The 25,261-nt window shown below is 39.6% G+C and overlaps 4 protein-coding genes across 4 annotated transcripts; 2 read left to right on the forward strand and 2 right to left on the reverse strand.

The window, feature by feature from the left end:
- Positions 1-426: 426 nt before the first annotated feature.
- Positions 427-5,534, reverse strand: cfap45 (cilia and flagella associated protein 45). Its single transcript, XM_057839600.1, is given in 11 exon segments — positions 427-667; positions 744-968; positions 1,045-1,238; positions 1,372-1,485; positions 1,599-1,745; positions 3,347-3,476; positions 3,554-3,732; positions 4,153-4,323; positions 4,402-4,546; positions 4,671-4,939; positions 5,434-5,534. Coding segments are annotated over 11 exon segments (1,638 nt in total). The 5' UTR covers positions 5,437-5,534; the 3' UTR covers positions 427-606.
- An 850-nt stretch (positions 5,535-6,384) lies between these two features.
- On the forward strand, positions 6,385-14,467 carry slc37a4a (solute carrier family 37 member 4a). The gene is made up of 8 exons (XM_057837973.1): positions 6,385-7,414; positions 7,522-7,754; positions 8,981-9,224; positions 10,848-11,006; positions 12,468-12,553; positions 12,892-13,005; positions 13,083-13,221; positions 13,779-14,467. Exons 1-8 carry the CDS (start codon positions 7,267-7,269, stop codon positions 13,943-13,945), a joined length of 1,290 nt encoding a protein of 429 aa, XP_057693956.1. The 5' UTR covers positions 6,385-7,266; the 3' UTR covers positions 13,946-14,467.
- trappc4 (trafficking protein particle complex subunit 4) lies at positions 14,359-16,557 on the reverse strand. The gene is made up of 5 exons (XM_057837974.1): positions 16,369-16,557; positions 15,145-15,319; positions 14,965-15,068; positions 14,763-14,889; positions 14,359-14,650 (listed from the first exon to the last, which is right to left on the reverse strand). Exons 1-5 carry the CDS (start codon positions 16,541-16,543, stop codon positions 14,572-14,574), a joined length of 660 nt encoding a protein of 219 aa, XP_057693957.1. The 5' UTR covers positions 16,544-16,557; the 3' UTR covers positions 14,359-14,571.
- A 219-nt stretch (positions 16,558-16,776) lies between these two features.
- rps25 (ribosomal protein S25) lies at positions 16,777-21,541 on the forward strand. The gene is made up of 5 exons (XM_057839235.1): positions 16,777-16,855; positions 17,401-17,490; positions 17,575-17,758; positions 21,299-21,397; positions 21,481-21,541. Exons 1-4 carry the CDS (start codon positions 16,853-16,855, stop codon positions 21,391-21,393), a joined length of 372 nt encoding a protein of 123 aa, XP_057695218.1. The 5' UTR covers positions 16,777-16,852; the 3' UTR covers positions 21,394-21,397; positions 21,481-21,541.
- The last annotated feature ends 3,720 nt before the right edge of the window (positions 21,542-25,261 follow it).

Raw genomic sequence — 25,261 nt, forward strand, 5'->3', positions numbered from 1 at the left:
TAAAACTGTCATAATTATGACATGACACTGTCATGGGCATTAATGAATGCTAATGACAGATGTCATTAAGTGTCATCCGGCAAATTTGATCACTAACTCCATTTATGTCCAGCTCAGATCTTATACATTCATTCAAAAGTGAGATCATTTGCAGAATGAAACTAAATTACATCTGTAATAAGCATTCATTAATGCCCATAACAGTGTCATGTCATAATTATGACGGTCTTATGAACAAATGCCATTTTATCTCAAATTTGTTGGGTGGCGGCTTATAGTCAAGTGTGCCTTACAGTCCGAAAATTACGGTAAACACAGTATAGCACTTTCAGAACAGTTGCAGTTTTAACAAAGCAAGCGAGGCTGTTTATTTTTCCATCACACATTAATAATTAGACCTCAATTGTTTTGCTGAACAATTGTTATAGTTCAAATCTAAAACAACTGGAGTCTTCAACAACCAGACTTTTGTAGTTCATTTGCACACAAAATATAATGAAGTAATCACTATACATTTGGACTGAACCAATTACCATTAACCTAAAAATAGTGTCATGCTTATTTATGGCTAATTTTTAGATTTTCCTTGACACTGTGTAGAGTGAATCAAAGCAGCCGGGCCTTCCTTTCCACATCACTGCAGTATTTTTCACTGAGCCCTGTTGCCCTGCACATGAACAAGAACACTTCTATTTACACGAACATCATGAGAAAAATGCACAGTCAATACCAGCAGTACTTACCTGAGCTCCTTCAACTTCTTCTGTTTGAGTTCACTGATGCGTTTGCGTCGCTTCTGGGCCTCCTCGTTCAGTTTCTCCACTTCTTTCAAGTTCTCTCTGCGCTTGGTAACAATAGACTGCTCCAGCTCCTTCACCTGCTGCTTTATGGCCTCTGCATGACGCAGCGCTTTCTGATGCTGCTTTTTGTCTTCTTCTTTCTGTCTGACGCTGGCCTCTTGTTGAACCCTGAATGTGTCACAAAACAAAGGTAGTGAGGGAGGAACAAAAACTATTTGAACAATCTCCGAGTGTAGCGTCTCACTTTAAAACTCTCTCAAATTCGGCTTTCTCTCGACCGGCTTCCATGGACAGTAGCTTCTCTTTACGCTGAACCTGCTCTAGACGAGCAGCTCGAAGCGTGGCCTCCTCCAGAGCCTTTTTGGCAGCCAAATCCTTCTCCTTCCTTCTCCATTCTCTGTCTGCAATCTCTTGGTTCCTCTTGGCACGGAGTTCATCCTTCCAAATGCATCCACAGAAAAGATGAATTTACATAAGTGAGACTGGTTGACTCACCAGCTGAAGTTTTGTGTTTTTGAAAAAAAAAAAAAAATGCTCGATAAAATTCCACAGAAGTTTAGTAATTCCTTACCTGATCAGCCTTGTGGTCTCTCGCTCTTTCCTGCTGAGCTCTCAGCCTGGCTATCTCCAACTCCTTCTCCCTCTTCAACCTCTTTTGCTCCGCTTCGTACTCGGCCTCACGTTGCTGCAGGAGAGATGCAAGTTAGAGGTGTAACTGAAATCCAGAACTGTAAGGCAGATCTGCTAACCAAGCCCAACGTAAGAACTGTATCATTGGTCCGGTGTTGAGGATCTCACCTGTTTGTTTTTTATGTATTCCATTTCTCTCATGTCTGCCAGCTTCTCTTCTTCTTTCCTCAACTCCCGCGCCCTCAGCGTCTCAGCGTTGATGTGCATGACCTTCTTGTGTAGCCGCTCTTGTTCTTCCCTCTTCTTCTCCATAGCCTGGAGCAAAATAGGTAGTAAAACAATACATACACTATAACGTATCTGGAACATAGGACCTTATCGGTACTGATTGAAGAATTTTGCTGCTAACAGTCTTCTCTCTCTTGTGGGATGCCACAAGATACGATTTTAGGGCCTGTTCTGTTTTCACTTGTTACCTTCAGGATAGAGTATTGCAAAAAAAAAAATTAAAAAGCACAATATCCTTTTTCATTCCCGGGCTCCGGCCTTCTTGTGTGGAGTTTGCATGTTCTCCCCGTGCCTGCGTGGGTTTCCTCCGGGAGCTCCGGTTTCCTCCCACATCCCAAAAACATGCATGGTAGGCTGATTGAACACTCTAAGTTGTCCGTAGGTATGAGTCTGTGCATGAATGGTTGTATGTCTCATTGTGCCCTGAGACTGGCTAGCAACCAGTTCAGGGTGTACCCTGCCTTCTGTCCATAGTTAGCTGGGATAGGCTCCAGCACCTCCACGACCCTCATGAGGAAAAGCGGCATGGAAAATGAATGAATAAATGAATATCCTTTTTCATTTTTATGCCGATGACTTGCAGCTGTATTTGCCCTTGCCTTGAGACCCAATTAACAAACTGCTCACACTAAATTAATGGACTGCATTTCTGATGTGAAGCAGTGGCTGTCACAAAACACTTAGCTCCTTAACGATGGCAAAACAATAACTTTTGGCACGCCATTCATGATGAATTATCTTGCACCCAACTCTGGTGGTCTGGCTCCCTTTTTTAAGACACACGTATAAAATCTTGGAGTAATATTTGATAACAGGCTCAACTTGGAAAAACAGATTAGTTCTGTTGTAAGTGCAATTTTTTTCAGCTCCACCTCTTGGCCAAAGTTAAGCCTTTTCTTGGCCACCGTGATCTTGCACAAGCAATCCATGCCTTTATTAGCTCAAGGCTGGACTACAGCAATGCACCTAATGCTTGTCTTTCCAAGTCCTCTATTTCGCGTTTGCAACTTGTTTAGAATGTTGCTGCTCCATTTTTAACATATTACCCCCGTGCTATCGTCACTCCACTGGCTTCCAGTTAATTTTACCATTGATTTGAAATTTGTTTTTAATTTTGTTAACACCCGGGCTCCTTCCTACTTGTCTGAGATTTTAACCTTCCATAACCCTGGCAGGGCTCTTCATTCTTCCGGCCAGCTTCTTTGGAAGTTCCTTGATCGAGACTTAAACAGGAGGGTGATCGGTCTATTGCGGTTGCTGCCCCCAGGTTGTGGAATAGTCTGCCCCCTGATATCCACACCATCACTAATCTAAGCCTTTTTAAGTCTAGGTTAAAGAACCGCTTTTTTTAGATTAGCTTTTCCTTTGCACCAGGGTAGCCTGGTTTTTAGGGTTTTATTGTCTTGGGATTTTATCTGTTTTATTTGTTGGAATGACTTTTACCGCAATGCATGTGGTTTTCCCCCCAATATTATTGTATAGTACCTTTCTGCCTTTTATTTATTATGTACAATATTTTGCTTTGTTGTAAAGCACTTTGAGAACCTGTCAGGTTTTTGTAAGGGGCTATATAAATAAATTGGAATTTGCACTTTGTATATTTCACTGGCCCACTGAGCTTGCAGTACCATAAGGTCCTCCAGGTTCATCATTGCTTGCTTCTCTCTGGCCTGATGTTTCTCCTGCTCTTTCAGCTCTTCTTGTACTAGCTTCTCCTCCAAACGCTGCTGGATCTGTTCAAAGATTTGTTGTTTCCCACTAGAGAGGACAAATGACACATATTTCCTATACCAGCAGGACAAGAACAGTCATGGTTTTTGGAAAGGAATTTTTACTCAATTCGTTGTTGCTTGCGCAGCTCATCAATCTGCTCCACCTTGTCCAGTAGTCTGCGGCGCTCTGTTTCCATCATGGCATCCAGACGCTTCTCTTCCTCCAGCATTTCCGTCTGGATCTGGATCTTCTCCTGGATTTGTGCGTCACGTGTGGCTTGGCACTGAGCACCTAAGATTGCCTGAGGAGCTCCAAGACATGAAGTCCAAGATCATCACTGTAAAGCAGTGGTTCTCGAGTGTTTTTACACCAAAATCCCATGTCAAAAATACTCTCAAAGTCCCAAGTGTTCAGTTGAACAAATAATTGCACCCCTCAAACATCCACCTAAACTACATCATGTACTAGTATATCAGGGGTGGGCAAACCGGTCCTCGAGGGCCGCAGTGGGTCCTGGTCTTTGTTCTAACCGATCCACCGTGTACAGTTTAACCAATTAGGTTTCAGCAGAAACAAGAAGCACCTGACTGCAATCAACTGATTGCACTTGTAAAACAACAGATTGGCGAAAAGGTGTCCTTTTAATAGGTTTGAACTAAAACCCGCACCCACCGCGGCCCTTTGTGGAATACTTTGCACACCCCTGGTGTATATTCCCTACCTTGTTTAGTTCTCTGATCTCTTCTTCCTGTTCCATTCTCTGGGCATTGGCTCGCTCCAGCAGATGCTGCGCTCGCTCGTGAGCCTCCAGCTCCACCTCACTCGGAGGCTGCTTCTCCTGACGACACTTGTCAGCCTCTAACATCTGCCGCTTCTTTTCCTCAGCTGCCTGCTACATGTGATCAATTATAGAAACTGCTAAAGCAATGTACTACTACTGTGAAGTTAATGTTTGGGAAAATTTTAGTACCATTTCATTTTCTTTCCTATTCTGATGCATCTTTTTCAAGACTTCCTTCTCCTCCTTAGAGATAACCTTGGCTCTTGATGTGATCTGTTTAAAGTCTGCTGGCTGCAGAATGATGGACTGTCCAGAGGGATCACTGCGTGGAACCCTAAAAATATAAGGAATGCCAGAGCCAATATTTTAACCCATTATCTCAAAATTATGAGGAAGTTGTGCTACCCACATGACTACTTTACTGGATAATAAGTAATTTATGGGAAAAAGTTGCCTACCTGAGGTTTCGAATGAGGTCTTTGGTGACAATTTGAATAGTCTTTCCTGTCTGCTTCTGCACTGGCACATCTTTTACCTTCAAATGCGAATGCGATGATTTCTATATGGCAAAGACATGCTCCACTGATAGTTTAGGAGATGCCGTAGGTATAGGACACACACTTACCTGAATGTTCTTTCCAAACAGACTTTCATCCACCTGAGAGGAGGGGGCTCGTGTGCGGTATCGTTGTTGTCTTCTCAAAGTTGACGTGGAGGAGGTCACACTCTACGAAGTTTACATTTATCCAATATAATCTGTGTCTGCTTCTCTTAAAGTCATAACAACACCTGAAATAGCTAACCCTATGTGCAGTTCCACACCCCTATTTTCACGTATTTATATTTTTCTTCATTTGTTATCATAATACTGTACTTTAATCTGTAAATTACCTTTAACTCATTTGTCAGCATGATTGGTTTTGTTGTAATTTTATTTTTATTACTTGCTTTTTATGGTTATTGTTACTCTTTTAACATTATTTGAAGTATCTATATGTCATGATTCTGCAATGCTTATGTTCCAAAACATGATCAACATGATCACCTAATAAATTATACATTTTCCATTTACGAACCATCTAGGCTGTTTTAGAAGAAACTAAATAAATTATCTAAACTTTAAAATGATCAATCTAATGTAGTCCAACCAACCTTTTTTTGCGCATTTGCATAGTGCATAAAAGAGAAAAACTAAGCAAAACAACAAAAAACAAACCCTACCATTATTTCTTTGTCTGAATGCAGCAGAGTCCGAAAAATGTCATGTAGAGTAAAAGTAACTTAAAGGGGGGAAAAAAGTTCCTGAGAACGCTGCCTTTGCCTATGGAGTGTGTTGAAGAACATCTGTGAGCATGTTGTCTTGTTGCCATGGAAACACACATTGCAAGGAGGTACCTGGTGGAGTTTTTTTTTTTTTTTTTTTTCCCCTTCTTTTTTAAATTGATGTTTTGAGAGTGGAAATTGGCTAAAACATCGAAGGGTATCTGGCTCAATGGTTTTCCCATGTATTCTCCTGTATTAGTGATACAGTACTACTGTAGTATTTCTACCTTGTGTCGTTCCTCAACATAAAACCCATAGGGGACGCTCAAGTGCCAGAACACTCGGTGGACCTCCGGTTCAGTAGGTGTGATAATAGATATCACATTTATAGTGAGCTAGATTCGAAAAGTGGGAGTCGGTGGCCTCATCAACTAACGGCCATCTTAAAGCAGAAAGCTAGTCAAGTGGGCTCATTTGCAATGATCTTGAAGTGGGTGATTTTCTCCATTCCAAATACAATACTCTTAAATCGGCGAAATCTTGACGGATTTTCAAACGGCTTGGTTTACACCAAACCGTAGTTACGTGGCTATGATTCAGGCTGGGTGTTGGAAATTATTTCATGATTTTAAGTATGCGGTTAATGGACTGCATCTCTGACTTTTATTAAAAACATAGGTATTTGAAAATCGGTTGAAAATGGATTAACATAACTATTTCAAAGTACACGCTCCATTAAGAGTAATGTTATGGTTCGCCAATGCCACTGACACAAAATGGCCGACATAAGATGATGGCTGGCCAGATTGACTCGCAGCGCGAATTACACATCTGAATATCAATGTGCTGTATATAATATCTATTAGTATGATAGCGAAAAGGGAGTTAACGAAGGCGGGGCCCAGCAGCAAAAGTGAAAACGAATGGATGAGTAATATTAATGATAGAATTTAAAACTTTATGTTGTGGCGTTATTCATACCTATAATACCGTAGTTTAAAAACGACAAGAACGCACGCATTGTCCGGTTATTTTGATATTGGCACCTGTTTCAAGCTCGCAAATGTTACCGGGTTCTGTTTGTAACTATAAACGTGTTGTTCGGTGTAAAAGTTACGGTGAAAAAATATTAGTTTTGTCATGTTATCAAAACGAGCTAAAGCTGTAGAAAATTGTCCACTTTCAATCACGCCTCGGTGAGTGAGTCTACAAAATAAGCGGCGCTATTTGGTTCACATGATGTGGAAACGTCATCGCAACTATAGTTCATTCATAACGATGTAGTTCAAATCGATCGGTGTACATAATATGAAAAGACCAGGAGGAATACACCTTTGCAATTTAGGAGTTTGCGTTTTATTTTTATTTTTTCTATGAAGTTCCAAAACATTTTCAGTCGAAGGTTAATAATTAACCTAATTAGTCGAGCGGCTCCATAACATCCGCAGTTAAACAAACAGAACACCCATCATGGTCATTGTAACATTAAGATATTTTTGCAGACTTAGTGCCAATTGTCATTCAGGATTACTAGTGGCCTATGTTTTTACCACAAACCGTATGCTTAACCTGTGATAACCACCAGAAGAGCAGATGAAATCATTTCTGGTGTTTGGGAGTTGACCATTAACTTGTAAAGATTACAAACAGTCCAGCTTTGTTAGCAACAGCAGCTGCTACACTGTGGATCCTGAAGCAAAGTTCACCAACAGCACAGTCTGCTGAGGTCCTCTCTGAATTGTACTCTAAAATACACAGATTTATTATTTTTTTTCCCCTACATTTTCCGACATGGGTAGAGCAAGTTATGGATACTACCGAGGGACTATATTTTTGGCCATGTTTGTTGGCTACACACTCTACTACTTTAACAGAAAGACATTTTCTTTTGTGATGCCTTCACTGATGCAGGAAATTGAGTTGGACAAGGATGACTTGGGTATGCTTGACCATTTCACATCTGATTTATTCCTTAAATGTATCTCTGCTGCCATGTTAAGTTCACATGTCACAACCAATTGTTGTTTGTGTGTTCTCCTCACTCAGGCATGATAACAAGCAGTCAGTCTTTGGCCTACGCTATCAGTAAGTTCATCAGTGGAGTGCTGTCAGATCAGATCAGTGCCCGCTGGCTCTTCTCTATTGGCTTGTTCGCGGTGGGAGGCATTAATGTGATCTTCTCATGGTCGTCCACTGTGGCCGTCTTCTCTGCCCTGTGGTTCCTCAACGGCTTGGGTCAGGGCCTTGGCTGGCCTCCCTGTGGCAGGATTCTGCGCAAGGTAGTTCAGTCACACACGTGAACTGCATAAAGATTACTGTGGCAATCATAGTATTTGTAGTTATTCATTTTTTCTACCTTTTATACCACCGATTGCATCATTAGTCAACACATTTAACTGAGATCCAATAGTGAAAGAGCTCTTAAAAATAATACAAGGAGCTTAATTTTTATGGTCCAAGTGCTGTTGACTACTTTAGTTGTTGTAGTTCAGTGCATCATATTTAGTGGGTGTTTCTAAAATTTTTGTTGCTTCTTCCTCACATTCATATCTCGGGACAGTTTAGAGTGTAAACTGAAGTAAACAGAGAAAATACATGTTTTCAAAGGGCGAAAATGCAAACTTCCACACAGGAAAGCCACAACCAAGATTTTAAAGGGAGTTTTGCTTTTGCTGCTTGTTTTGTGAAATATCGACAGTGCTGTCATGCTCATTAATGTTCCTCTCGGGTTAAAGTTGAAAGGGTAGAATAGATGACATGTTTATGTTGCTAAAGTCATATTCTGGAAGCCCGGCAGCGTAACCGCGTGACGTCACCGCCCTGCGACATCAATAATAATGGCGACCTACTAGTTAAACTAATTTTACAAATTGTATAAAAACTAAAACATGAAGCGGGGTTTAAATATGAAATTATTTTAACTTATAATAACATTTATCTTTGAAGAACTACAAGCCTTTCTATCCGTGGACCCCTTTAATCCATGGCCTCAAAAGTGTGTCGCTTCCCACAAGTTTTTTTTTTTTGTTCATTTGTTTTGATCACATAAAAGTCAATTACTGCAGGTAAATTAATGATTAAAAAATGTCAATTCAATTAATTTGTTTTTGAAAACTATCTTTTTCAACGCCATTTTTGGAACGCTCTTTTATTGGTTTTCATTATATTGGGTAGGTAATTGCCTTATTGCAGCTTTTTTTTAACGTGGTGTGAATTTGGTGTGTGCAAGTTATTTAAAGTCATATAGAAAGGAAATCCAAAACATGAAAACTAGAAGTTTGTTTAGTTTTTCAAACTACTGCAAGTGAAAGAAATCATACAAAGCTATTCTCAAAACTGAACCAACAGCAACTTTAAGGACAGCAGTTATCATTATTTTGTATACAGCCAACAGAGACAAACATTCAGAAAAATGTCAACTTCGACCGTTAATGTGATCGTGCTCAATCTATATTTTTTTAGACTGTCCATCACAAGAATGACAGCATTTCATGTTTTCTTTTAGTGGTTTGAGCCCTCCCAGTTTGGAACATGGTGGGCAATCCTCTCATGCAGCATGAATCTGGCTGGCAGCTTGGGCCCTATTATCGCCACAGTGCTGGCCCAGAGTTACAGCTGGAGGACCATCCTATCTATGTCTGGATTGATCTGTGTAGTGGTCTCTTTTGTTTGCCTGTTGGTTATCAAGAATGAACCCAAGGATGTTGGGCTACCTAATATTGAAGTGGCAGCTAAAAAGAGCAAAGGAGGTGTGTATCACGAGTGTTTCGAAATATTGCACATATTTTGAACCTTTAATGTTTTGTTTCAATTTGTAAACAATTGTTTCAGTTGAACTTATGTAATTACATAGACTTCACTGTGAGTTGATGAGACAGCTCCTACAGACATTGCACCACGACTTCCCGTAGGGGCAGGCCGAGCGTCATGGCAGCTTTCTCTGCGATAAACTCAAACAAACGCTGCGTTCTAACGGCGGATTTAGGTGGAAACAGGACGAAAGTTTTAGTGCATACAAGCAGGCAGGTCTCAAGAGTGATTCGGTAGAGGAGTCAAGGTAGTTATTATATAAAACAGCACCATGCATGCGCTTTGAAACGTGAAGAAAATTAAATAAATGGAAAAAATGAGCCTAACTTTAGCTTGAAATGTTTACATAATGTGAACGATAACTGCCAGGTTTTTTTTTTTTTTTGCTTTTACCCAAGAATCTATCTGACTGCTTTACGTTCATATCTATAGAAATTTTGAGATTTGCACATTTATTTATAAGAATTTCCGACTTAAAAAGCTCTGTTTTGTGATGGCCACCATGTTGTATTTTGTAACCATACACAATAGCGTAACTTTACATTCAAATTATCAGGTAATTTTTGACCAACTGCCCGTTTTTTGGGTGAAAAAAAATAGTCATTCAGACGTTTCTGCGTCCATACAAAGAACGTTTGGCTTTTACATGTTTTATTTTATGTAACATTTCAATCTATAAACGACAAGGGCCAGATTGCTGGCAAGACGTCCTCAGACAACAGTGACATCAGAAATTTGGAATTCAACCTAAATAAGTAAGTGAAATTAGAGATGATTCTGCATGCTTGCCTCAAGTAATAAGTTTCTGTTGTGAAAATTGAGTAATTTATAAGCTGTTGAAAACGTATGTCAAAATTGCACTAAATAAAAAAAATTTAAGTCGCTTTTTTGGGCAAAAACTTATATGATATGTTAAATATTGCGATTGATCCAGAAAATATAGGTGATCATCTCTGTATTTGGTGATTTTTGTGCATCTAGCATAAAATCTGAGAATTTATAGCCATTTTAAGTTTTGTTATACTTGTATAAAAAATAATTAATCAGGGTTTTACTAGAGGATGCCTCTACTTGAAAATGCTGGTGGCCTCACTTTGTTGGGATTGCACCTTAAGCAAAACAGAGAATATTGTATACCGAAACGACTTTATTGTACACCCTGTACTTAAAAGTGCGGTCTGCTTTGGCCGTTTTGCTACCGCTACAACACAAGCCATTCAATTTTCAGTTCGAAGTCCACCGTCACAATTTCTTGTTTGCCTTCACTAAATCCTTTTGTGATTGTGAAATGAACAGTTTAAATGTACGCAGAGCTAAATTTTCGCGAAACTCCCTGGTGATTGAAGTTCGAACAGTTTGGGCACTGCACTATAGAGTATAGACTGTTTTTGTACCGCATGTGCCTCTTGTGACTAAAGGTCAACCACTATGTAGACTTTGTACCCAGCATGGCCCTCACATGACGTGTGTGGAGCCACAGTATAAGATGGAAATTACACATTGCTTCTGTCATTTTCCATGCATTACATGTTATTTTCTCTTCCATTTGTCGTCGTCTTCAGTGTCTTCAAGTGATAAGAGCACCCTATCCGAATTTCTGCTCTCTCCTTACCTGTGGCTCCTCTCTGTGTCGTACCTTGTGGTGTTTGGAGTGAAGACAGCATGTACTGACTGGGGTCAGCTTTTTCTCATTCAGGACAAGGGACAGTCTACACTGATGGGTATACAATATATTCTCATCATATATGGTCATTATATGCAAGAGCAAATTAATGGTGGCCGAACAGTTCAAGGGTGTAGGTTTGATCTCAGCATTGGTAGGGACGATATAACAGCATAACCTGCATGTACACTTTTTGCTGGGGACGGGACATTAATAAGACCGAACAGATTGGGTGAATGAGTTCAGGGCTATATTTCTCACGAATATGAACCTAATTAATTGGCAGGCTAAATGATCAATGCAAAATAAGTATTGACTTATACTAACTTTCATGTGTATTGGCTCTGGTGATGCACGGTTCGATTCAAACCTTTGTTTTCAAAAACTACAAAAAAGAAAGAAAGAAAAAAAAACATTTTAAAAACTTCCAGAATAAATGTCTGGATTTTGTTAGCAAATTTAAATTGCAATATTTTAACATAAATTATATTAACATATACAATAAATACAAACTTATTAATAAGCTCTTAATTATCCATGTATGCAAAAAATAAACATTTGTCTTAAAATCTAAATAAATCATGTAGAAACTTCTTAAATCAATTTTAATAAATAAATAAATGCACTGATAGGTACTGTATATGGTTTCAAAAGTGTAAAGTCTCAACGTGCCTTCTTTCCTTCTAAGCCAGGCCGTTTACAAGAAGAAAAGCAGCAGCATATGTTGTTTTTTTTGACTGTCAACACTTTCCTGTGAAACACAAACTGGGACCTCCCTCTCTAAGCAGCTTCTTGTTCACGGTTTTCTGGTTTCCCGCAGAGTTCACTACATTTCTCACTGTTTAATTAACGTTAAAAGTAGAAAACATATACAGGTGGACACTTCTCTCTAAGCAGCTTCTTCCTCGAGTTTTGCAGGTTAGCAAGTTCACACAGTTTAATGGTGTTATACTTATATAGCGCTTTTCCACCTTTCAAGGCGCTCAAAGCGCTTTACACTATCTCGCCATCCATGTTATGCTAACTTTGATGCAGGTCGGACTTTCACTAGCAAAATTAGTGTTCCCCACCTCCACAACATTGACATCTTCATACATTACTTACAGTGGCTGCTGCTGCTGGCTGAAAAAAAACTTCGAATACCCCTCGTCTTCAAAGGGGTGGAGGAGGGGGCATGTTGTCGACGTGTATTTCTGTCAGGGCTGTGCGTGTACCAATCAAAGATGTGTTTGAGGGGGGAAAAAATGGACCGGCACATTCAGCAAGTAGAAAGGGTTAAATGTAAGTCTGTACATAATAAATAATTCATTTAATAATGGTAGGGTCAATTTTATACTTACAACATATGGGAAGACAATCTAAATTACCTATATAACTGAACTCATTATATAATGCAATTAATGTTGCTTAGAAGTTTGTGGGGACTATTTCAGCAGAAACACTCGATGGGCCCAAACTCCTGGATGTTCACTGTTGATGTCTTCTCGTCTATGACAATTCACTGCTATTTTCTTTTTAGGTAGCTCATACATGAGTGCCCTGGAGTTTGGAGGTCTTCTAGGCAGCCTGGCAGCAGGCTATCTCTCTGACAAAGCTGTGGCCAAAGTGAGTTGGCTGTCTGAAGTCCTCTTTCACCAAATATACAACCCCAATTCCAATGAAGTTGGGATGTTGTGTTAACATAAATTGAAAAAAAGAATACAATGGTTTTCAATCACGTTTAACCTATATTTAACTGACTACACTGCAAAGAAATGTAATGTTCAAACAGGAAAAAGTTTTGTCTTAGCAAATAATCATTAAGTCTGAATGTTATGGCTGCAACACATTCCAAAAAAGATGGTAATCGGTAGCCTTATTAATTTTCCAGACACCACCTCGCTTCTAACTGCTACCAACACAGTTAACCCACTTCCTTGACCACATCGCTCTTCTCTGTGCAGCAAGGCATGAAAATCTATGGCAATCCTCGCCACTTTGTCCTGATCCTCATGATGGCAGGAATGTCCCTGTCCATGTATTTGTTTAGAGTCGCAGTCTCGCCAGACAGCCCAAAGGTAATTGACGACATAACTTAAAGGTATTTTCTTGTGTATACTTCATTGGAATTAATGCCTGCTGTGCACACTTGAAGGTGTGGATACTCTGTCTAGGTGCAGCATTCGGATTCTCTTCCTATGGACCAATAGCCTTGTTTGGCGTTATAGCCAATGAGAGCGCTCCGTCCAACTACTGTGGGACGTCACATGCAATTGTGGCCCTAATGGCTAACAGTAAGTGCAAAACTATTTTATTTACATTGAGTACTTTGCAAAAATATCAAGTGAACATTAGTCCTGATTTTATAATGGCCCTAAGCAGCCAATATTATTTATAAGATATTTACTAATTGGAGACAATTTTATACAAATGCAAACTTAGTAGAATGATGCATGAAGGAACAAAAAACGAAACATTCCTAACAGGTCATCACTGTGAAATTGTCTAGATAAGGGTGTTATTGTTTTAACTATGCAAGTTCTTTATGGTGCATTGAAAGTGTCCAATCCGATAAAATAAGATTTACAACTTGTCTATCTTCCATTGACCTTGAAGTAGCCTGCTAACTAACAGCCAAACACAAAGTGGTCCCACTTTGATTAGTAGTTCAGGCTTGGGACTGTGCTCTAGTGGCCTTAGTTATGCTTATGTTATCTATATTTGGCATGTCATTGTTTGACCAAAACTGTAAAGATGGGCTGAGTCTCATCCGTTCCTGCACTGCCTATTCCCCATAGCTGAATATTTCAGCTGAAAAGCAAATGATAAAAAAAGATTATTTCTTCCTCAGTTGGTGGCTTCCTCTCCGGGCTTCCATTTAGCACCATCGCCAAACATCATGGCTGGGAAATGGCCTTCTGGGTTGCAGAGATTGTCTGTGGCATCACTACTGTCAGCTTCTTCCTGCTGCGTAACATCCGGACTAAGATGGGCCATGTGTCCAAGAAGTCAAACTGACGCATCTTAATTTCCCATGAGAAGATAAATGTGAATGTTTTTTTTCTCTTGAAACATTTTGTACTCATAACATTATTTTATGCATGTCACGTGAATCTCTTAGTAGTTGGGACAGCTATTTACCAAAAGCTGCAGCATTCAAATACTAGTAATACTAATAGTATTTTCAACAAGAGAGTGAAAAAAATTGCAGTGAAAACCCAAGTCAAGCACAATTCTTTGATCCTGGTCTGTTTGCTAGTTGTTGTCATTTTTAATTTTGCCTTAAACTTAATACAACCATTAACAGACCATTTTAAAGAATATTTTGCCCACATTTAGTTACTTTTGGGATGTTATACTGTACATGTTCTACCAGAGAAACATTTCTAAGAAGCTAAGTATTATGCCTTTACCTTTAGGGGTTGGATTGTTTTTGTTTTGTTATGTTATTAAAAAGACAAATATTTCAGTGTTCTTATGAGCTACCTTGTACACAAACACTTGAAATATTTCAGTTTAATAGTATTTACACAATATGTATGTACAGTGCAGTCATTGCATTCTCAATGGGACATCATTTTATAAATCAACAAAAAAAAACTAATCAACAAAAAAACTAACAATGTTGTTTGTTGTTTTCTTCATCACGACCCAGCTCCAAAGTTACCAGCCTTCTCTGCAATCTCCAGTGCACTTTTTAAGTTCTGGTCAAAAAGTTCACACCTGGAAATACAGAATACAAACCTCATAAAGCTGACGACAGAGGACAAGCGGTAGTATAGATTACAATTTCCAGTTTTTTTAAGAGCAAAATCTTAAAGGTGACTATGTGTACCTGATAGGCATTTCCAGGGAGTAAAATGGATTCTTTAGAGCAAAATCTGCATAGATCTCATAAATTTTCCTGAGAAGAGCATCAATGCCAGCTTGTCGCGGGTCTGCCAGTACAATGAATTTTATTCCTAAAAGGACATGAATTTTGTTTTAAATAGGTGTCTTGTTTTGTCTAATCTGGTACAACAAGATCCAAGCCCTACCAGTAAGAGTCTGGAAACAGTGAAGTTTGAACACATCCGTTTCCAGCATCTCAATCCCTGAACTTCCAACCTCTGGAGACAGCTGTGATCCAATAGCGAACAACCTAGGTTTAAAACAAATTGAGATTTAAAAGTGTTAGAAATTTGTGAAACTGTCTTAAAATAATGAGCTTTACTTACGAATGGAACATAGAAGCTAACATCAGTTTTTCATTGGAACTGAGTCGTGCCCGTCCAAATCGAATCGATACTGGATAATTGGAGGAATCTTTCAAGTATTCAAGAATGTCTTTCCCATCGGCTGTACTCTTTCCAACCACGTCAATCCCATTGATGGAAAGCACTGCATGGCCCACTGGGTAAAACAAAAAAGAATGACACCTTCGATCTAGACAGCTACTATGACTAGGGGTGTGACAAAATATCGAAATGGTGATATATCGTGATACTTTGTATCTCAAAAGGTTATCAATATGCTCCTACCAAGAATCAAGATATCGTTTAAAAAAGGTGTCAATGTCTAAAAAAAAAATGAAATAAAAATGAAACAAGTTGCTACCAAAATCTTCCACCATAATAGTGTCTCAGTTAACTCTAAGGCTGCATTGACGGTGCTCGATGCCCAATCCATTTAGACTTGGAACGTTCGTTCATTCGAAACCAGATCATTCACAGTCATTGTCCGAATTTCAGGGCATTTACAGGTCATTTGCTGTTCATTTTAGGGCATTTACAGGTCATTTTCTGTTGAGTTTGTATCGCTGCCTATTCATTTGGGTGATTCCCAGGTCATTTCCTGTTCTGTAACTCAAAATGAACAGGAAGAGACCCCAAAATCAATAGGAAGTAACTGAAAATCAACAGGTAAATGACCTTAAATGGCCCAAAATTACCTCACTGCCTGGCATTGGCTGCCACCGACCACCACAGACGTTCAATCCGTTTAAAGTGGGAGGGGTGGCAGCGAGAATGTTAATTCCCTGCCACCCTCCCAGTTCAAATGGATTGGACGTCTACTAGTGATGAACTCATTCCAATTCACAGCAAACTCGTTTTTCTGTATTAGTTGTTTGTAGAATATCCTAGAATGATTTCCTGACCAATGTATCGATAATCGTTGTGTCGCCATACCGTCAGGTCATCGTTATCGTGAGCTTTGTTTCGCAAATCGTATCGTATCGTGAGGTACCAAGAGGTTCCCACTCCTAACTATAACAAAGCCAGACTTTTGCTCAACCGTCTGTGCTTTTACACAACTGAGTGAAACACGATAGTAACGCATTGCTAAATCCGGAGTTCAGTGTACTCTTGAGTGATTTTACCTAAGCATACTGGAGATTATTTTAATTTACTAATATTCGAGCTAGCATGAATGCTAGTTCGTGCTAATGTCTGGGGCTGTACCTTTGATTCCGTCCCTCTGGCCGAACGAGACGACCACCTTCTCGTCGTGATGTTTGAGGACCAGATCTAAAGGGTAACTAAACGTTTTTTCAGCCTCTGCTCTCGGCACGTAGTTGTCATACTGGTAAATTAAACCTCCAGCCTTGTTGACAACATACACGCTGAAAATCACCATCTTTGCGACTTCGGCGTCTGACAGCAGTTCAGATCACGTGACGATAACACCCCAAAAAAACGACAGGTTTTTTTCCCCCCCTATTTTATTTTATTTATTTATTTTACGTTTTTTATTAAAAACGGAAACGGTGTGGTTTGTGAGCTGAGGAAAAAATGTTTGTTTGTTTTTTTGTAAAAGGGGGAAATTGAATTACATTGCGAAAATTTAATTTCCCATAATCCTTCATCCATTTCCGCACATACGGGTTGCCAGAGTGAGTTTCGCACGGACTAACTTCCTTTCGCTCCGACATCTTGAAGAGGAAACATGGTGAGGGTTGCTTGCTATGATTTAAACGAGTTAAAAGTGACTACTCTCACATGTTTCTATAAATTCCACTGACGTATGAACAGTCGGAATGCTTCGCCAAGCAAGTGTACCTAATTTCAGTCTGTTTGAATGGTAGCGAACATCCAAACAAAAACTAATAGACGGTTGTTAGCTTGTGTGCTAATTTCGCCACGCTTTCACAGTCATCGCTTGCGGCGGAGCCCAATATTACGCCCCTCAAACAACGGCCGTCGTATTTGCATTAGTACTGGCGATAACATTGCACACTTTTATTAAGCATATCTCCAGATTTTGATAACTTTGTGTTGAACGCATGAAATATGTTAGGGATATCAAGAAGGCCTTGCCATGCCGGTCCAAGTGGGTTTGCATGAGCATCGGCTAGTGGTTTGGTACCTCAAATTCACAATTTCAAACTGTACTTTATAAACGATTTCTTTAAAGCATATGTATATTTTGAACAAGCGCCTCGTGAGGTTACCACGGAATTCTGTGCAAATGTGTAATTGACCTGCATTTCCCAGCCTCCCAAGACTGATAAGAAAAAGGACACTGGGAAGTCCAAAAAAGACAAGGACCCAGTCAACAAGTCTGGAGGCAAAGCCAAGAAGAAGGTTTGACTTGAAAAGTTACTCTAGTGGCTTTTATTAGTATTTTGGCCAAGCCTGACTATGTGGTATTTCAATGTGTTTGAGCAGAAGTGGTCTAAGGGAAAGGTGAGGGACAAGCTCAACAACCTGATCCTCTTTGACAAAGCCACCTATGACAAGCTGTACAAAGAAGTTCCCAACTACAAGCTCATCACACCCGCTGTTGTGTCGGAGAGGCTGAAGATCCGTGGCTCCCTGGCGAGGAACGCTCTGCAGGAATTGCTCGCTAAAGGTGAATTTCTAGTTTTAAAAATATGTATATAAAATGGTCAGGATGCATGAGATTTTAGAGTGGAGTCTCAAAGTGACACTAGCAAACCTCTAATTTAAAAAAAAAAAATCTTCTGTGCCATTGATAATGACAACTGTCCAATCAGAGGCTTGCTTGTGGCTCTTTAATTCTTGTGTGGATTTAAATCCATTTATCACTAGGACATCAATGGTGATTAATTGAGGAAACGTCTTTGAGTGTGTAGGCAATTGCCTTATATTATCATACAAGTTACATCAGACGGTAAACTGAATTTAGGCAATCATAACAGTAAAGGTTGAACGGTATAGAATTTTCAAATGCTGAATACACACATTTTTAAAAATTCAGCCAATTGCCAATATCCAAAGCCGACATTTGAGGTGGATATACTATACACACAGATTATGAAAGTTTTTTTTTTTTTAATGCTTCAACAGCTTCATATTACAATGACCTAAGACCTAAAGGATTAGTCTAGTGCTACCAAACCAACAAATGCAGCACTTCTTTTTAAGGTTATTCACACTCAGAAAGAACAGAACATAATTTTCAAATACTTAAACCCACCAGGACATCACAACTAGGGCTGTCCCAAATGACTAATTTTCTCCCGATTAGTCAGCCGACTATTTTTACGATTAGTCGACTAATCTTATAAATTTTTTTTTTTTTTTTTTAACGCTTGTCAATTCACAAAAACATTTTGGAACACTTAAATTCTTGATTAAAGTACAAATAAACAGATAAATAACAATTATAAATCACAAATAAACAATGAGTTCAAATGCTGAAAGAATTAACTTGTGCAAAAGAATGGAATGTAAACAGATTCAGAACACTGACTTCACTTTTCCAAAATGATTCAAAACAATTCTTTAAAAAATACCTAGCATTAATGTTATAGTATACTGTAGTACTATATATAATAGTATTAATTATTCATTGCCAATCAGAATTTTCATAAAGGGTGTCATTTTAAAGGTATTCTTAGTGTAGAATCTGAAGTATGTGGGATTAACGCCAGAAATCGTTATTTACGTATATGACGAACATTACATGCGTTTATTTTGAAATGTTCACCGGAAGTACGTTCGCTAAACCGCTCATTTAAGCTTTACACTCCGCAAAAAAGCACTTTTTGTCATTGCATTTGTTGTCAGTAATAGATTTTTTTCCTTTTGCAAATGCTGTTAACCAGCGATTTTTCATGTTTGAAGTGTCACGTTTTAACCGCAAGTTTGCGTTTACGATAAGACTGCCAATGTTTTATAGCATGCTAAAGTAGGTTGCCTTTTTTCCCCATTCACCTCAAAGTAGCAATGCTAACGTACAGTGGGGAGAACAAGTATTTGATACACTGCCAATGGGAATACCCATTGGCAGTGTATCAAATACTTGTTCTCCCCACTGTATATAGTGTTTAGTATAGATGTGTTTTCTTATTTTGTATGTCTGAACTTTAATACTACAGCGTGTTGATGAAAGAAAACCATCAGCACGCATGCACAAATGTACGCACGCGCGCGTAGCGATAAAACACAACCGTGAAAATGACCGCCCTCATTTTCATTTACCATGCGATAAATGGACTTATTGCATATCGCGACAGGCTTAGCGACTTCAATAAAACATGTCATTAGTTAGTTAGACGGACTTACAATGTCCTGTCATTATCATTCACGGCCGACGTGCAGCCAAGCTTGGCATTGAAGAGACAGGACACAACAGTGTACCTACCCTCTTTTGTTTCTTTAAAAATAAGTCAATGTTTTGGACTCTGGTGCGCTTTTTTGGCTTTGTGCCGCTTTCCCCTCTTACATACCAAGCGTGCGACATTCTGAACTTTCCACGCATATATTTTTTTAACCCTTCATTAGCCGTCGACGGGATGTGCTCGTCGACGGATTTACGTCATCGATGACGTCGACCATGTCGACTAGTCGGGACAGCTCTAATCACAACGAGATGTAAACAAGTGAGTTTAAGAGGACATTCGCCACGCTAATGCTAAAGCGAATGCTATGCTAACGCTACGAGTTACATTTACATCTTAAGGCTAAACCAACTTTGCATATTCTATCATGCAAGATTAAAAAAAATCTTACAATATTTACAAAACAGGCAAGCCTGAAGCTTCCTGTAGCAGCCTGCCTTGAAGCTGCAGCAGTGTCCTTCTGGAGTCCTACTGTCAGTCAGCGGTTGGCACAGTTGGCTACACAGATGCCTGATCAAAATCCTTTTTTATCAGCTTTTATTTTGTTTGTTTGTTTTGTTAATTGGCCGATGGCCGGTATTGGGGGAAAAAAGTCCATATATCGGCCAGCCGATATATTGGTCGACCTCCAATCATTAGGGTAACTCGTTGGCTGCCCCTCATGTTGATCAGAGTACCAGATTTGCTTTACAAATGTACTGTTTTTACATAGTCCTTACAGTCAGTTGCATATTAACACATCACTCAAACTACGGAAACACATCAACTTTTCTACTGACTGATCGGCTTTATTTGGCTGCATTGACGGCACTAGACGTCTAGTCCAAGTGAATTGGATCTTGAGTGCCGTCAATGGCACAAAAACATGATTATTCGATGTCACTCATCCCAAATTAAAATGAATATGATGTTTATCAACGGTAGTGAATGATTTAACGTCAAAACCTTAAACGTGCTGTGCTTTTGCCAGCCTCGGGTTTGAATCTCTGCCTCGGTCGTGTCAAATGGCACTAACTGTCTTTTGTTTTGGGAAAAACGTTCCTTACCGACTGCTGTGAACTGCCATAAAACCTACCTAATGGTGATAAGCCCTCGCCAGTTTAAATGTATCACAGTTCATGGCACTGAGACGAGTTGTTTCACTGCCAGCCCTCCCGTTTAAATGAATTTGACAGCTATTGCAGTCAATGGCAGACAGTGAGTTAATTATGTGGTTAATGTTATGCTGACAGAAATGAAATGGTGAGCTGCTGATGTTCCACAGGACGTTTGTTCAAAATGTGTGTCATGTTCAATATATTTTAACCCCCAAATTGTGGAGGAACTCTGAAATTTATGAGCTTTCAAGATGAGTTGTTCCGCAGTAGGAAGTCCATGGAGACGAAATGTCTTTTAGTGTTAAACTGTAGGGGATCCGAGTTATATCGTTTTTTCCCCCCATTCACAAATGAAGTTGCGCCCCCCTCAGTGCTGAGAACTATGCTGGTGAAATTAGATTGTTACCTTGCCTTCTTTTATGGAGACGCAGAAGAACAAAAAAATTAGATACGAGGTAATGACCACGGTCTCATTTTCTACATTATCGTAATGAAACCTCAAAGTTGCGCCACAGCACGTCATTGGCTGCTTAAAGATGCATGTGTGCTACTTTGCCCGAGGCCTTTTGCTCTTCCATCTGCTAGCAACACATTTTCTGGGTGACAGTTGACATCACCCAATGGACATTGCTGTCTACATGTTCTACATAGAGTACACAATTGAGATGGAAGTCATTAACCTGAAATGTCTGTGCCATATTGTTGCAGGTATGATCAAGCTGGTGTCCAAGCACAGAGCTCAGCTCATCTACACACGCAACACCAAGGGTGGGGATGAGGAGGTACCAGCAGAGAAAGCATAAGCAGGTAATACCAATTTTAAAATGGATGCCTGCACTTGTTCCTACTTAAGCCTTCTCTGAACACATATTTCATTTTTGTTTTTACAGGTTCTCCTGTTTGTTTCCTTTGTGCTCTTTGTTGGAAAATTGAATAAAATGTAAAGACAAATCCTGGATTCACTTTTTTGTGCAACACTAATTCTTCCTCTCCAAATACCCAGTCTATTTCATGCAATTCAACTTTCTACATTTTTGAGTGTCTCTTCGGAAATGTATTTGTGCTGCATTCATTTATATTAAGCCACTGGCAGTGAAGTTGCTATAAGATATTGATAAGCATATCACCAAATGAACACAATCTTGTCAGATGTTTGCTGGAAGGGGGAGAGACTCACGGATAGATCGAGTGTGTCAGTCACCTTCAGCTGCTATTACTCAGCCAACCATCTGACAGGATGTGTGGCAGCAATAACCGCTATACAATACATTCTCATTTGAACAAAGCTAGTGCCATACATAAAGTACATTCTCTGCATTCACGAAGGATCCATTAAATAGGATACCTCAGAGGTATATATTTAAAAAAAAAAAAAAAAAAAAAAAGTTACTTAACCAAAACATGGCAAATGTTAGGTTAACACTATAAATGACCATTGAAGGAGTAAAGTGTACTACAGTACATTCAAAAGTCTTAAGATTTTTATTTTGTATTTGTTTTATTAGTAACTTACCTGCTTTGGACTTATATAGTCCAAGGTCTCACCAGGATAATTCAGCTTATCTGAGACCTTAAGGAACAGCATTATACGAAAAGGGGAAAAAATTGTGCCTGGAGCTGTACCTTGTCCGGTCTGCCAATAATGTATGGCACGAAGTCGCTATAGCAACAGTTATCTCCCTTATTAAAAATACCAATGTAGAATCATGATTTTTAAGGTCAAATAATTATTTCTTTAAAGGACACCACTAATGTAATCTAAACCAACTAGAATATATAAATTTCTTAGTTTTTAGTTGGAACAGAAGGATGTGTGTAATTTAAAGCATTTGTAGAATTTATAGTGTAAAAAAATGCCCTTTGGAAAAAAAAGGTCCATCTATAAACCTAACTTTGTTAAAAAAAAAAAAAAAAAATTTAAGTCATTTTAGGGGATATTCCGGCCTTTAAAAAAATATTTTCAAGATTTTTTTTTTTTTTTTTTAATTGGTCTAGGGAGAAGTTAATATACTTAAAAACTGTTTGTTTGGTATTTTGTATGTAGTTTATTTTAAATTTGCTGGGTAAAAAGTACAATGCCTGGAAAGACCCATGTTATGTTACAGGCCCTAAAGTGAAGATATTTCAAGGTTCAGACCAATGCCTGTCATTTTTCTCCAAGCTAGATATTCATGTAGAGGTGAACCACAAAAAAGAACACATGAAAATGTGAAATAAGTTTCAATGAATAATACCTATATTAGATATCGACCGATATGAGTTTTTCAGGACCTATACCGATTATTATTAGTTAGAGGGGCCGATAACATATTTGGAGCCGATATTCATTTGCAGTAAAAGTCTAAAAATTGGCGTTAAAAAACAGAATAATGCAAACACTGAACTTCAATGAAATGCTTGAAGCATGTTTATTGAATCATACAAATAGAAAATAATAGCTCGAGAAGTGCCCGAGGCAAGTGTAATTCCATTTACCATTACCAATTTAATTTAACCAATCAGGATGGGGTGAATACTAGTGCAGGAGACAGCAGGCAGGAGAGACGGAGGCACTGCTGCATCTGAGCCGAAATAACCAGGTTTAAAATAGATTTTTTCATATCAGCCGGTCGGATTAAAAAAAAAAAAAAAGTCCGATACACGTCAAATTTCGGTAATCTGTCTATCTCTAACCTATATTATTGGTAAATGGTGTTATACTTGTATAGCGCTTTTCCACCTTTCAAGGCGCTCAAAGTGCTTTACACTACATCACCATCTGGTGACACAGCACCAGGAGCAATGTGGGGTTCAGTACCTTGCTCAAGGATACATAGGTGAGTTATCAGGGCAGAGAATCGAACCCACAACCTCTGGGTTGGGGGACAACTACTCTACCACTGAGCCACGCCATCCCCATTGCCATCCTGCAACACCCCCTGGTGGGGAGAAAAAAGTTTTGGTAGATTATTTTCGTTAAAAATAAACAAACATTGAAACAATAGTGTATTTAACTTTGGGAATTAAATACATTTTTGTTCGTTAATAACATGGTCACCACCTGACCCCTTGCTTGCTACTGGGTCACGTGCTACTGGGACGGAAAAGTTAATTGTTGACAGAGGAGGCGTTAACATGGCACAAAAATGATTTTTTGCTTCATATAAACAATGAAATTTTCTGGAGTTCAATTCATGGTTGAAAATGAAGCTGATTAGAATGATAGTTCTATAATTGTGGTCAGCGAGGAAAAGTTAGCTCCAGATTTAGATAGGGGAGTCCAGAAAGGAAATCTATCCTTGGTGTCTTCAAATAGGTAAGACCACCCTGGGTAAGACATGCTTGCATTGTAACCATATTATTTGTTGTTGCTGTTGAGCGTCCACCGTGCAGAGCGCTGTTGGTTATTCGTGTGCAGTTGACATGTGACATTTTAGTTTTCAAATGTGTAAGTGTGTCATTGCGCCATCTGGCTGCAGGAATTTGCATTATAATACAATGGCGTTTTTATTTCCAATACAGAAAGTCCAACACATGTGAAAAAGCTGTCTTTGTAGTAGCCTAGTAGAATTACGCAAACTATCAAGCATGCGTGTGTACTGCCATTGTGCACACCTTGTATGGAGAAAACGCGTGAGCATGACAAATTTGGACTAAAATGGCTGCTTTTTCTAAAAAAGATCTTCAGCACCCCCTGCTCTGAGTGACTTGTAGCGCCCCTGATTGCCGTCAATGCCCTGTAATTAAATACTTTACTATAAAAATAAAATGTTTTTGTTTAATGAATTTAGCTTTTATTAAAATTGTATCAATTTATATGTACTTTTTTTTCATCCATCCATTCATCATCTACCACATAATCCGGGGTCGGGTCGCAGGGGCAGCAGCTTTAGCAGGGAAGCCCAGACTTCCCTCTTCCCAGCCACTTCAACCAGGTCCTCCAACAGGATCCCTAGGCGTTCCCAGGCCAGCCGAGAGACATAGACTCTCGAGCGTGTCCTGGGTCGTCCCCGTAGCCTGCCGCCGGTGGTACATGCCTGAAACACCTCTCCAGGGAGATGTCCAGGAGGCATCCGAACAAGATGCCCTAGCCACCTCAACTAGCTCCTCTCAATGCGGAGGAATAGCGGCTCGACACAGAGTCCCTCCTGGTTGACCGAGCTTTTCAACCTGTCTCTAAGGGAGAGCCCAGACACCCAGCGAAGGAAACTCATTTCGGCCGCTTGTATCCAGTATCTTGTTCTTTCGTTCACGACCCACAGCTTGTGACCAGAGGTGAGGGTAGGAACGTAGATCGACTGTTAAATCAAGAGCTTCGACTTTTGGCACAGCTCTTTCTTCACCGCTATGTACCCTGCAGATGCTGCACCGATCCACCTGTCGATCTCCCTCTCCTACCCTCACTTGTGAACAAGACCCAAGGATACCTGAACTCCTCCACTTGGGGCAGGATCTCATCCCCTACCCGGAGAGGGCACGCCACCCTTTTCCAACTGAGGACCATGGTCTCGGATTTGGAGGTGCTGATCTTCATCCCGACCGCTTCACACTCGGCTGTGAACCACTCCAGTGAGAGTTGGAGGTCACGGCTTGATGAAACCAACAGCACCACATAATCTGCAAAAAGCAGAGATCAATAAAATTATGAACAGAATCGGTAACAAAGTGCAGCCTTGGGGGAGTCCAACCCTC

Source organism: Corythoichthys intestinalis, chromosome 6, assembly GCF_030265065.1.
Source record: "Corythoichthys intestinalis isolate RoL2023-P3 chromosome 6, ASM3026506v1, whole genome shotgun sequence".
NCBI classification, from domain to species: domain Eukaryota; kingdom Metazoa; phylum Chordata; class Actinopteri; order Syngnathiformes; family Syngnathidae; genus Corythoichthys; species Corythoichthys intestinalis.